This window comes from Dermacentor silvarum, chromosome 4 (genome assembly GCF_013339745.2).
Source record: "Dermacentor silvarum isolate Dsil-2018 chromosome 4, BIME_Dsil_1.4, whole genome shotgun sequence".
NCBI classification, from domain to species: domain Eukaryota; kingdom Metazoa; phylum Arthropoda; class Arachnida; order Ixodida; family Ixodidae; genus Dermacentor; species Dermacentor silvarum.
In genome coordinates this window covers 47539352-47551660 of record NC_051157.2, presented here as the reverse complement: position 1 = coordinate 47551660, position 12309 = coordinate 47539352, and the positions used below count along the sequence as shown (strand labels likewise).

Genomic DNA, 12309 nt, shown 5'->3' with positions numbered 1-12309 from the left:
AAAATAACTCTATAATTTTATTGCGATAGCAATTATATGGACACTTCTACCGGATTTCTGCCGTCGCCGTCGTCGTCGCCGTCGCCGTCGCCGTGAGGTTCCCTATAGATAAAATCTTCGCCGCGCGCCGTATGCCCGAGCGGAAGCGTGCGGGGACGCGCGCTATCACGGAGAGCGAACGCACTCAATCACCCACGCGCAAGCAACGCAGCGGGAAGCCAGCGCCGGAGGGAGCGCAGGGGGGGGGGGGGGGGGGGCGCACTTCTACGCTGCCAACAACCGCGCTCGTCGCTCGTCCGCACCGTCTCTTATCTCCACACGGCTCTGACCTTTCTGCGCCGTGCATTCGCCGCTCAGTTTCCGTTGAAGCGATAGACCGCACGTACAGTCAACCACAAAAGTTTGCGGACCACGCGAGCGCGTGGCCAAGAGCCTCTTCGCGACACTTCCGCTACGTCACCAGCGATCGACAGCAGCGCTACGTTGAAGACGCATCCCTCCTTAAATCTATGGCCTGTCTATTTTCGCACTGTGCGCAAATATTTTCTACCTATCTCTTTCAACGTGACGTGCTCTTTGTTAGCCAGGGCTACTTGCTTATATTTTGAGAGCAGAATATCAGTACAAGTAATCAGACAGCGTATTCTTCGGCTGTTATCAGTTCTATTTTCGCGTAGCCACGCTGTTTTTTTTTGTTTTTTTTTCGTGAGTGCGTGAGTGAGCGGTGAGGCAGCCATGGGACACAGATGCTTAGTCAGTAGGCAGAATTTTTCCGTTCCTCCCCCATCGCTAAGTGACAGTAGCGGCCGGGATTTGATCGCCTGCGCCCAGGTTTTGCTGCGAAAAGCCCGAACCACCGCGCTGCTATAGTGGTTACATTTAGAAAAATAAGAAATAATCGGGTGCGATGACTCTTTTTATAACCCTTTGCGACACGGCGTCCTCGTTTGGGGACTCGAACTTCGGAGGCGCGTCCCACGCCACGTGTTTCTTCAAATGACCTAAAACTCAGTGTGCACATTCGTGTCCGCTTCCTGATGGGACAACTAGCGGTCAGTTAACTTCATTGTCCTGCGTATTGCTGCAGATGATCACTTTGCTGGAGACACTACCATGTTAGACAATCGTTCGACGTGCCGCGTTCGAAGACCAACGTCAAGAGTATTTTTTTTCTCCGGTCGACACGAATACAACCGAAAAAGCAAGTGTGCATGCGTTTCGGGCCTAATAGTTGATTCTTTTTATGCAAGCATTGAAGCTGACGGATTTCAGAATAATTAGATAATGAGTTATACGCTAATTAACTTTTTTTACTGAAACTCGCACAAAACAGCACATTGCTTCGTCTTCTTTCTTGGAATGTAATAGTGAGCGTCTTGAAATGATGCCATGCGCATTTGACGCATTTGCAGACAGTGCATCATAATTCGTGTCTGAAGGGGATGAATTTATTCACAAGACATTTACAGAAGTGTCATGAAACATAGGTCTCTCAATGATCTAGTAGGAAGTGAAATGTCCGCCGTTTTCTAGCACCTTATTGATGCGTGTGGGCATCGACTCGTACAAAGATTCAGTAATCTCCGGTCGACCGCGCAGGCTTTCCCATTCTTGTGCGATCGCTTGCCACAGCGTATCGGCCGTGCGGCCGCGGTTGGCTCGTGTGGACAGCCGTTTCTTCAATATGCCCCAGACATTTTCTATGAGATTCAAGTCGGCGCCACATGGAGGCCACTCAAGCTGGCAAACAGCATGTTCTTCTAGCAATGACTGGACGATACGTGATTTATGGATCGGGCTGCGGTCGTGTTGAAAAAAATAGCAGCCGTCGCTGAAGGGACCGTCCAGCGCATACGGAACGAGGTGTCTAGTGATGACGTCGCAGTACCGTAACGCAGTGAAGGGCCCTTCCAGACGCACAAGGGGACCAAGGCCATCTTTGCTGATTGCTCCCCACACGCTCACGGAACACCGTCCACTGGATAGAACACTCTGTGTGTAATTAGGCAGATATCTGCAAGAAATAGCATACAATTGGGTTCCAGCGGCGCGTCTAAAAATGTTGCGATTCCTCTTGCGTATGAACTTTATAATGCTGTTATAGAGTTGCAATAGAAAACGTGCAAACATCATTAGATAGTACTGAAAGACCCACTGGCAGCTTTTAATTAGCTTCAGAGTAAGTAGTACTATGAAACAATCGTTAATGTTTTCAACATAATACCACTACAGAAAAATCTCGTAATGTCCAAAAGCTCATTTTACGTGAAACATGTTGTGATGCAGAATTAGCTTCGTGAATTAACTGCCAATACACTGTAAACACACCTGCAGTTTAGTGGACGCCATACCCGCTTCCGTTGGTCCCAGCGCGTGGAAAAAGTTGACTCGTCGCTAAAGATGACATCGCCCCATTTCTCTGTTGTCCAATCTTTCATTGCTGTAGCGAACATGAGTCGTTCTTGTAGCTGGCTGTCTGAGAGGCAGGGCTTCTGTGCTGCTACGAAAGACTGCAGGCCAAGCTCACTCAGCCTTCTTCTTACAGTCTCAGACGATACCGTGAGCGAGAGCGCTTCTCGGATATCCTCTGCACTTTGAAAAGGATCAGCCACGATGGCGGCCGTAATCAGGCGGTCCTCTTCCTCAGTCGTGGCCCTTGGACGCCCACTGCGCTCCATATCTGTGAATCTGTCATCGTCGCGGAAAGCTTGAATAATCCTATTCACGGCAGTCCGGCTCCTGTTGGTTCGGCGGCAGATTTCGCGCTGAAGTATTCCCTCTATAAATAAACGCACAATGTGCCTTCTTTCGTCAAGTGGAACACGCAGCGGCATCTTTCCAAATAGGCAATCACCACGTGGCCTGAAGCAAGTCTACTACGTTTTCAGTGACTGATGCGAAGATGCGCCTATGTGTGAAAGAAAATTTTCTATGCATCCGCTTTTTCTTTATTTTTGATGACAGTGAAACACCTCCCTACCCTTTCTCTCAAGACGCAGAAGCAGCAACACTCATTGGACCAAGATGCTGCCAACCAAAGTGCGCCAGTAAACGTCGCGTAAAAAAATCGTCGCAGCGCTTCGTGAAACTTATCTACCCACTGGCACACCAGTCGACAAAGGTTGCAGTGATTGCTCCGATACTGCTATCAAGCCAGATATGTGGCGGTCTTATCGCAGACAGCGCTCTGCGTCAACACAACGAACTAACAATGTCATGCACGGGAATAAAAAATTAACAGGCAGGCGAGTACCAAGAGGGCTCATATCCGGGAGAGCGCCCCTGTCGCCGCTAGGTGGCGTACCGCTAGGTGGCGCGGATAGGCAGTCTGGCACGCGCTCGCGTGGTCCGCAAACTTTTGTGGTTGACTGTACCTTCGCCCGCTGCTGCGGCGTATATATGCGCTTGCTGCCAGCGTTTTGACAGTCGTTGTCTGCAGTCATTCAGTGTGATCTATTCATGTTTGTTTGTGCGCGCTCACACCACGCTTGTTCAATCAGTTAGTAATAGTCTGGCCACATTTTCCAACGCACGCTACACATGCAATGCTGCCCGGGTCGGCAGTGCAGCGCTACAGGTGTGTCCCTTCGCACGCGCTGCCCACGGGAAGCGCTTCTCATCAACACCACCGTTTCACACGCGCCTCCTCGTGGTCATCGAGTCTCTCTTCATGTCGGTCTACTTACGCCGCAGCACACCTGCTTACTTAATCAGCTCATGTTTACTACAATTCATATTGCTACCAAAGCCGCTCACCTTACTTCGTACGACATTGCTGTATTGCTATCGCATTCATTGCTTCGCCCTTAGGGCGAAACTGTGACATTTTTTTTGGTCATAGTTCGAAAGGCGGAATTCACGTTTTCTATAAATCCGCACGGGCGGGCATGAATTCTTGAGCGTCTTTATCAAAAGTGACCGTTACCGATCTGCCCGAAAAAAAAAATTGCCTGCGTTACATAGTGAGAGAAGCGCGTCGCCGGCAGCGAGATCTGCAGTACACGGTTTTGTACCGCTTCGTTGACTACAGGTATGTAGCTCCCATAGTCTGAAAGAAAACGCAAGAGGTAACTTACACATTTACGCGAACGAGACAATGGGCGAGGTGATGAAACTGAGCCGATGGCAGAAAAGACGCTGCAGGGGTGCGGGCGGCAGTGCGCAACGGCGTGCTCTTGCGTCATACCTCGCCGATTGTCAACCATTCAGTGGGGATCGCAACTACGTTCTCTATAGACCCCCGCCGCTGCTCTGTGAACGGAAGGCACTTTAAACCCAGCGCAAATGTACCGTTTAAAAATGAGCACATATTCGCATTTAAAGGTAACAGCAATGCTACCAGCCACGTTAATTTTGATGTAACCGTTATTCTTTGTCGTCGCTCTATGTTACATTGAAGAGTAAAACTTAGGACAGCAACTTAAGGGGAACCGCGGTGCCAGATCTCATGTTAGAGAAAGTGTAACGACATAGTCGCCTCAGTTACATGCAGTAGAATAGGGTTGCAAGATATTCTCCGATTGATCTTAGATTTAGACCTGGCGAAAAGAAGTTAGAGGCACTTAAGTCTCTTTATATGCATTGAATGCAAGAGCATTAATTGTTCCGCGGGATACTTTTTGCGTATTTGGTGAGGTCATAGTGTGTCTGGGCACGGCGTGTATGGGCACGGCGTGTATGGGCACGGCGCGTCTGGGCACGGCGCGTCTGGGCGTGTCGACTATAATTGACATTGAAACGTGACGTCATCAATTGGTGATGACGTCACATCAATGTCAATTAAAACTGACCTCGCCCATTCCCAAAATTGACTTGGCTCAATGCCGGACGCCGGATTTTCCGCTTTATGGGACATATAATGCTTTCTAATTGAAATAATGCTTTCTCAGTAACTAATGTTTGAGACAGCACAATTTAAGTATGGCATTCCACACTTTAAAGATTATCGCGATAAAAATAAGCTGTCTAATCGATAACATAGAAATTGTTCATTTCTTACCGCACATGTATTTCAACATCGCAGACACACTTTACCGATCTCACGCAGGTTCTCTAATCAAAACAAGAAAAGGATGGTAATCTCTAATAAGCGCCGGCTTACGAACAGAGTGCGCAAATGAATAAAATAATGTTCTGGAGTGAAGATACGTCACACTATATATCTCCTTGAGCTCAAGGTGTCCATGTGCATTGAGTGAGAATGGTTAAAATGAAAACCGCGTCTGTGATTACGAGATAAACCCAGTTATCTTTTGAACTCCTGCAACGGTCTTCGTCAGGGTCTACATGCAGTGTTGTCAAAACACACTTAAACTTTATTTATCGTTGTAGCAACACCTCATTAAGCAAAATAAGGAAAATTGGTTAGAAGCCAAGCAAACAACATATTCAAATAAAGTCTCGGCTATAGGCAACTGTAACTCGAAGTAAAAAAAAATGTGCCACATGGCTATAGACAGATGGTTCTTCGTTACGAAACTAAGCATGAGAGTAGTATACTAAGTAACAATGTTAGTTTTATTTTTTTCAAACAACTATGTCAGTGCAGAGAGTCAAAAAGGGATGATCCGATTGTACGCCCTTAATGGCGATAGGAGGTTGACCCTGGCCCACATGATGGCTTCGCTTAGCGATATATTCGTCCCACCATCGTCCAGGTAGTAGACTGGGCCCTGTAGAGAGAGTTAACATAAAAATAAAATCATTAACAAGGGACAATTCGAGACAGAGTTGCTGTTTACATTACAACCACTCCTGGACACTTCATAAGCATAAATTGAAACATATTAAACTGCCCCTAGAGGCAAATTTGAATTCTAATGTTCAAATGCAGATGAAACGCAGAAATTTTTTGAAAACAGCTGCTGAACTTATTTGATGCAATGCGTTGCATTTAGCAGAGGAAGCGAAATTTACAGTCTCAAATGCTTGAAGAACATTGCCGAAATAATCTTAAATTTGAAAAGAAGCATAAGTTCGCAACGCCTAACTCTGTAAACCAACTACTTGCGGGAAATAGACATTTCAATTCTGCAAGCTGTACCTCTTAGATTGTCTTTATTCGACAAATATATTAGTTTACTGCCTAATTGAAATCGTTACCTTGTTTACGAGAGCTTTTCTAAAGTTCTATTCACAATTAGTGGTATAATTCAGAGCGGCTTATGATTACTTTGTGTTAAAGGTGTCCGAATTGATGCAGTTCACTTACTGCGATATCGTTTTTCTTTCTGAGTTACAGTTGAAAACCTTGATGCTTTATTAATTTATTTATTTATTGTAATGCCCTCAGGGCCTAAGTGGCATTCCAGAGGGGGTGTGTACATTCTGATTAGACAAGCGCAATAATGTAAACAAAAACAAAGCTATGTATGAAAAAACCAAAACAAAACAAGAAAAAGAACAATGATTAACAGAGCAGTTTAACAGGTCAATACCAAAGGCCAAATAGCGTTAGCAACGTTATTATACATGTAAAATACAAAAATTATTGAATTAACAAATAGCTGTGCAAGTTATTCTGTGAAGTGGTCAACAACTGCGGCCTTGAATGACTGTACATCTTCAATGCTGGCGATGGCAATGGGAAGGTGGGAACATAAAACAAAAAATTCTACTTGCCAAAATAAAACGCTTAAAACTGAATTATCCGCTAAAGACAGTATAAAAGTTTCTTCTAAATGCAAAAAGTACTCGTAAAATAGGTTTAGTGAATGCAGAGCTAAATTTTTATGTATTTATGGAAGCTGGCGAATTGAAGCTGTCACACACAAACACACATTCACATATATACAGGGTGTTTCAGTGAACACTTTCAAAAATTCTTAAAGGTTGCCTGTGGCAGATAGCACAATTCTAGTTCGTGAGCTGGTCTACTTGAAGAGGCGGACATTACTTGCACAAGAAATTAAAATGCATAATCGAATATAACAACAATTCACTAATTAACTTTTAAACTAATTACCTGATGACCCATACTGCAATTTACAAATTGTACCCGTTCAGTTTGCAAGGCGGATCCATTTGGAACGAAAGCTCGGGATGACACCAGTTTCGAGATATTAATTCCCGAACTTTGCGCAGAAATGCATTGGCGTTCCAGTTAGTTTCTTAAGAAAACGTTGCTTTATGCATTGAAGCACAAAATTAACTGGAACGCCAATGCATTTCTCCGCAAAGTTCGGGAATTAATATCTCGAAACTGGTGGCATCCTGAGAATTTATTCCAAGTGGATCCGCCTTCCCAGCTCCACGGCTACAATTCGTAAATTGCAATATGGGCCATCAGGTAATTAGTTAAAACCTTAATTAGTGAATTTTTGCGAATTAGGCGATTATGCATTTCAACATTTGTGCAGATAATGTCCGCCTCTTCGGGTAGACCAGCTCATTAACTAGAATTAGGCTATCTGCCACATCCATCCTTAAATAAATTATGAAAGTGTTCGCTGAAACACCCTGTATAATAAGGTAGTGTGGGCAAATGCGAAGACGCTGACGTCTTCAGTTTATTTATGCTTCTCTCGTTTCAGTTTCTGCCATTAGTTTGTCACATACCAAATTTAGACAGCCTTTGCACATAACTGGAATGTGAACGTGTGCTGTCTTTGTTAAACTAAAGTTCTTTACTATGAAACGTCCGTCACTCAGTGCCACGAAACTACACACAACAAAGTTTCAAGAAACATTTCCCGACTAATGTATGAAACGTGGTCAAATGAAGCGTGCGCGGGGAAATTCAAATCAGAAAATCGAAATTGGAAGGTTATACGAGATGGTACATATTAGTATGTGCGTTTTAGTATAACTAACCCCGGTAACTGCTCAATAAAATTTCACAAACGTTTCTGTTTGCATTCATGTCTGTTTTGTCCTGCTTAACTTGTCCCCGGTAATATTACATGTCTCGCCTTTCTGAAACGCCTGTCAGTAAATGTATCACTCAAGTAATGACAAATACATAGTGCTCCTTAATGAGCCGGGCACTGTATAGTCTTACGAATGCAAATTAATGAGTATGACCATTAACCTGAATGATGTCTCAAGAGCTCTTCTCCGTAAGCAAGGAAGAAACTGAAAAAATGCAAGTACGCTCTAACATCTGTGCAATCTATCTCACATCATTCATGGCCCCAAAAGCTGTTGTAGGTGGCCTGTTTCAGATTTCCGCTTGAATTCATTGCTTTCAAGATATATCTTCGTATCTCGCTTTTCCTAATTGCAGTAATAATTAGTAACGAGTGAAGAACGACTTTGACTTTACTCTGAAGAGCACTTCTCGCGGAAAAATCGATCATGTGGAAACCACATCCAAAATTTGTACTTTAAGAGTGTCAATTCTCAAGTTTCGCTCTGTGAGAAAAATCCCATTTGCATTAAAGATAAAAATGGCGATCAGGTTTTCGAGCAGATTGCCTGCAAGGGTGGCTGTTTTACAAGGCATGTATTTTGATGTTGCACGAATGCATACCAATACCAAAGGTGTATTTAAGCAAAACAAGTCAAGGAAAGTCGAATCAGCTCGCTGCGTATAAAATATAGTGGACGGGGATTACAAACGTTCATGAATGAATGAATTATGGGGTTTTACGGGCCAAAACCACGATTTGATTATAAAGCATGCCATAGTGGGGGACTCCGGAATAATTTTGACCACCAGGTGATCTTTACCGTGCTCCCAATCCACTGGACACAGGCGGTCTTGTATTTCGCGGAGAACAAAAGTATCAATAAGTTAATTAGCGCAGATTTGGTTCACTGAACGTTCCCTACAATCGGCACCGCGTTATTCTACATGGAAAACTAACTTTGGTTTGAACCTAATACAGCAGGATTCGTCGCACTAAAAAGCAATTGCACGCAACAAGTTTCTTTTTAAAGAAGCGTTCAATGTTTAACAATGCGAACGACAAAGTCGGTCCACCTACTAAATGATATTGTGGCGTAATAAGCTAGCTTAAAGAGTTTTTGCTACGGTGCGTTAATCACATTAGCGCCGACAGTCATTGGGAGATGGGTTCTGCTGTAATTTTTTTGTCACCTCTTACAGCGTGAAACGCAAACTTTACAAACTGGTCTAGTTCTTTTTTTTTTTTTTTTTTCTGAGTGAGCATCGTCATTTCCTTACAGTGAGTTCGAGCATGCCGTTTGCTGCTGCTCTGAATATTGCACTAGACATTACCGGAAATAGAAGAACAGCAATTTACTTTAACAGTGAAATTTGAACAGTCAATGCATTCAAGAAGGCATTCGACACCTTGAAGGGACACTAAAGAAAACAAAATTGCGTATACAGATAAAGAATTCTTTCAAAACTATTTTCTTAAATTTCGCAGTAATACGTTTATTATTAGGAGGCAAAATGAAGGTCAAAGCTTACTTTTTTGAATTTCGCAGTGAAACTAGCGCTATTGCGTAACTGTGACGTCATTGATTCTAATTTTTTTCGCATTTGCGCCACTGTAGCTCAGTAAAGGTTTTTAAAATAAAATGCAGTCCATCTTTACAGAACCAAAAGGTTATCCAGGCTCCACGAGAAGCCGTCAAAATGCATGACGGCCGGGCTCGCTGGTGCGGAAATTTCGAGACGGCATCGCCACCAGACTCATTTTCGCGTCTTTTCTGGGTTACCAGCCTTCTCGTGGTAATAGTTTTTTTAATCTAGAATGGTAATTTACTAATACAGCTCAAGTTAATGTCTTTTTTGTCCATTTAAAGGCTTTTTATCTTTGGTTTCTTTAATTACTTTCAAAAAAAGAGTCTTAGAATTACTTGCGCCGTCATTACCGCTCAAGCACGGCGAATACGTGCATGCATCTGTTGATTCTATAACTGGCAAGTTCACCTGTAGCAGAGCTTCGTACGTTAATTACCTGGATTGGTTTTCCGGTGAAGATCGAGCGCCGTTGGTCCGAATGCCTGGGCAGATGTGAACCAGCGACAAGGACCTCTCCAAAGTTTCCTTCCTCTGACAGCTTGCATCCCAGTTTCTCAGTCAAACGCTCATTGTGAAAGACTCGACTCTGAAGTACGCCACTCCTGCAAGAAAAAGAAAGATAAATCAGAACTTTGCCGGTTCCTCCAGTTCTGAGCAAATTTACTGCTTGGAAATCATTTTAGCGCAAGCAGACCAGAACAAGAAGACGTCGACATCGAGGTGTCTTGTCCTTGTCTCCTTACGCTAAAAAATTATGTTAAAGTACGTTTGCCAACATGACCAATGCGCAGCTGCACTAATTTACTGCGACAGCAGCATACGGAATTCACCCCGTACACCGCCATAAAGAATTTGTTGACTTTGCGCATAATGTCGAGTTCGTCTGAACAGTGTACTGTTCAGACTAACACGACACTGTGTCAAGCAAACAAAAAAGAAAACATTGTTTATGGAGGTGTACGTGGTGAGAGCCATGCTGCTGTCTGAGTAATTTAGTGTAGTTGCATGTTGGTAATGTTGGTAAACATATAGCAGGCTGCGGCCTCCGAAAAAAAAAAAAACATGCGCACACCCCGCTGATATCATTCTGAGTAACGTACAATACCCTGCACAAATTGTCAAGCGCGAGTGGTAATTGAGCGATATCTCAGTGGTTAGCACGTCCCGTTCCCAGCTGTTGATTGCAGAGGGGCAAAGAATCTGATTCCGAATGGTGGTGATGGGCAGTTTCTTTTTTTTTCATTTGGTGAGCGAGAAGCTAAGGATGAGATGGCTTGGCGACATAACTATACGGAGGCGGCGGCATGGCGACGTGGGATAATGGACAGATGGACGGACACGGCGATTCAAGCTTATAGATCTCTTAACTGCTGTAGCAGCAAAGAAAGGTTTAAAATTTTTACGTGTTCGGAAAGTGCTATACAAACCCGTTAATTTTTTTTCTCGGCGGCTTGAGCCAAGGCCAACTCGGGCGCTGAAGGCTGCGACTACAAGCCGTCGCTAATTGGCACCAGCCGCGGCGTTCAGCAACGAGCGAAAAGCTGAAACAAAGATTTGACTTTTTTTCACCGCTGTTCTCGCCAGCGGTGCCTCGAAACAGGAGCCGTCCTCGGTAGTAGAATCACGCTCAGGACAGAGTTCAAACTTGCAGCCTGCTCTATGAATGCGCGACGTCGTGAAAGGAACGCGTACACATAGTCGCAACGGCGCGTTGAGTTTTGGCATTCAAAAAGAAACCTGTTCGGTGAACAGTGTCTGCACCACTCTCATTTAGCGTCTCAGGCTCATCGCGTATAGCTCCGTAAAACGGCGAAAGGCGAAAGAAAAGAGAAATGGTGAGGGAGGAACAATCCTAGCGCTGCATATTCGCAGTGGTTAAAACTTGTGCCCATTATTATTAATTTAATAATGGGCGCAAAATTGAATTACTGGGACGTTTATAAAATATAATGCGGACATTTTTATCTTTCAGCTAGAGGACCCCAACGTGTTCTACTGCCAACTAGATTCTAGAAAAACTAAATTATTCACTTGCGTGATAATTGGTCCGAGACCGAAGACGCTAGACAAAGAGATAAGCTGCCTTATGAAAACTCGAGGCGTTGCTAGACAAATAATGAGTCAGGCCTGTATTAGTTTGCACCTCGCTGTCGGTCAAATTTGTGAGAAATTGTTTGGGCGGCACATTTGTTCGTCTGCCACTATGTAGACATTAGGAAATACTCGTATCCGTCCGAAAAATGTGCTTATATGCAGCTAATGTCGTAAAATGACCAGAAGCTTTGCATGACTTTTTCAACGAAGGTATATATAGTGGCGATACCATTTTGTCCTAGGTATAGCGGTTCAAACCAGGGTGTCGGAACGAAATTTTTGGTTCTGGTTTTAGCTTCGTTCCACTGAAAAAAGTTCCGTTCCGGTTCTGCTCAGGAACGAAAAAAAAATGATCCGTAATGGTTCATAACAGTTTCGGTCCGCATGCAAACATTTTCGACGCAAACTAACGATAAGACTATAGTAGCATTTTTTCTCAATACGTGCATTCTGAATTCTGAGATCATGCACAGTGCCTTGAGTCAAGGCACTGAACATCATCTCGGAAGCCGCACGTCATCCAGAGTACTCGCCGTAATTCGAGACCGCTGAAGGACAAAACTTCAGTAACAAAGCGTTGTACCCGTAGAAAACGAAACAATAAGCTCTTAGCGCGCTAGCCCGGGCTTTTGCTACGATACCAATCTGCTAGTGCACCGAGTGGCAGGCTTAGATTATCGGAGCACTCTACCAGCTATTCATCGCGCTATGCCTGACTGAGATACGCGCTTATGCGGACCCCTGAGATACGCGCTAATTCTTACGTTGCCTGACGTCGG

General features: G+C 44.1%; 1 protein-coding gene across 1 annotated transcript in view; it reads right to left on the bottom strand.

Annotated features, from left to right (window-relative positions):
- Positions 1 to 5398: 5398 nt before the first annotated feature.
- Positions 5399 to 12309, bottom strand: part of LOC119449961 (WD repeat-containing protein 17-like) — a 58234-nt gene continuing 51323 nt past the window's right edge. Inside the window, exons 25-26 of the mRNA XM_037713279.2 lie at positions 9873 to 10038; positions 5399 to 5672 (exon numbers count right to left, since the gene is read on the bottom strand). Of these exons, the coding sequence (XP_037569207.1) occupies positions 5553 to 5672; positions 9873 to 10038 (286 nt within the window). The 3' untranslated portion in view covers positions 5399 to 5552. The remainder of the gene's footprint in view (positions 5673 to 9872; positions 10039 to 12309) is intronic.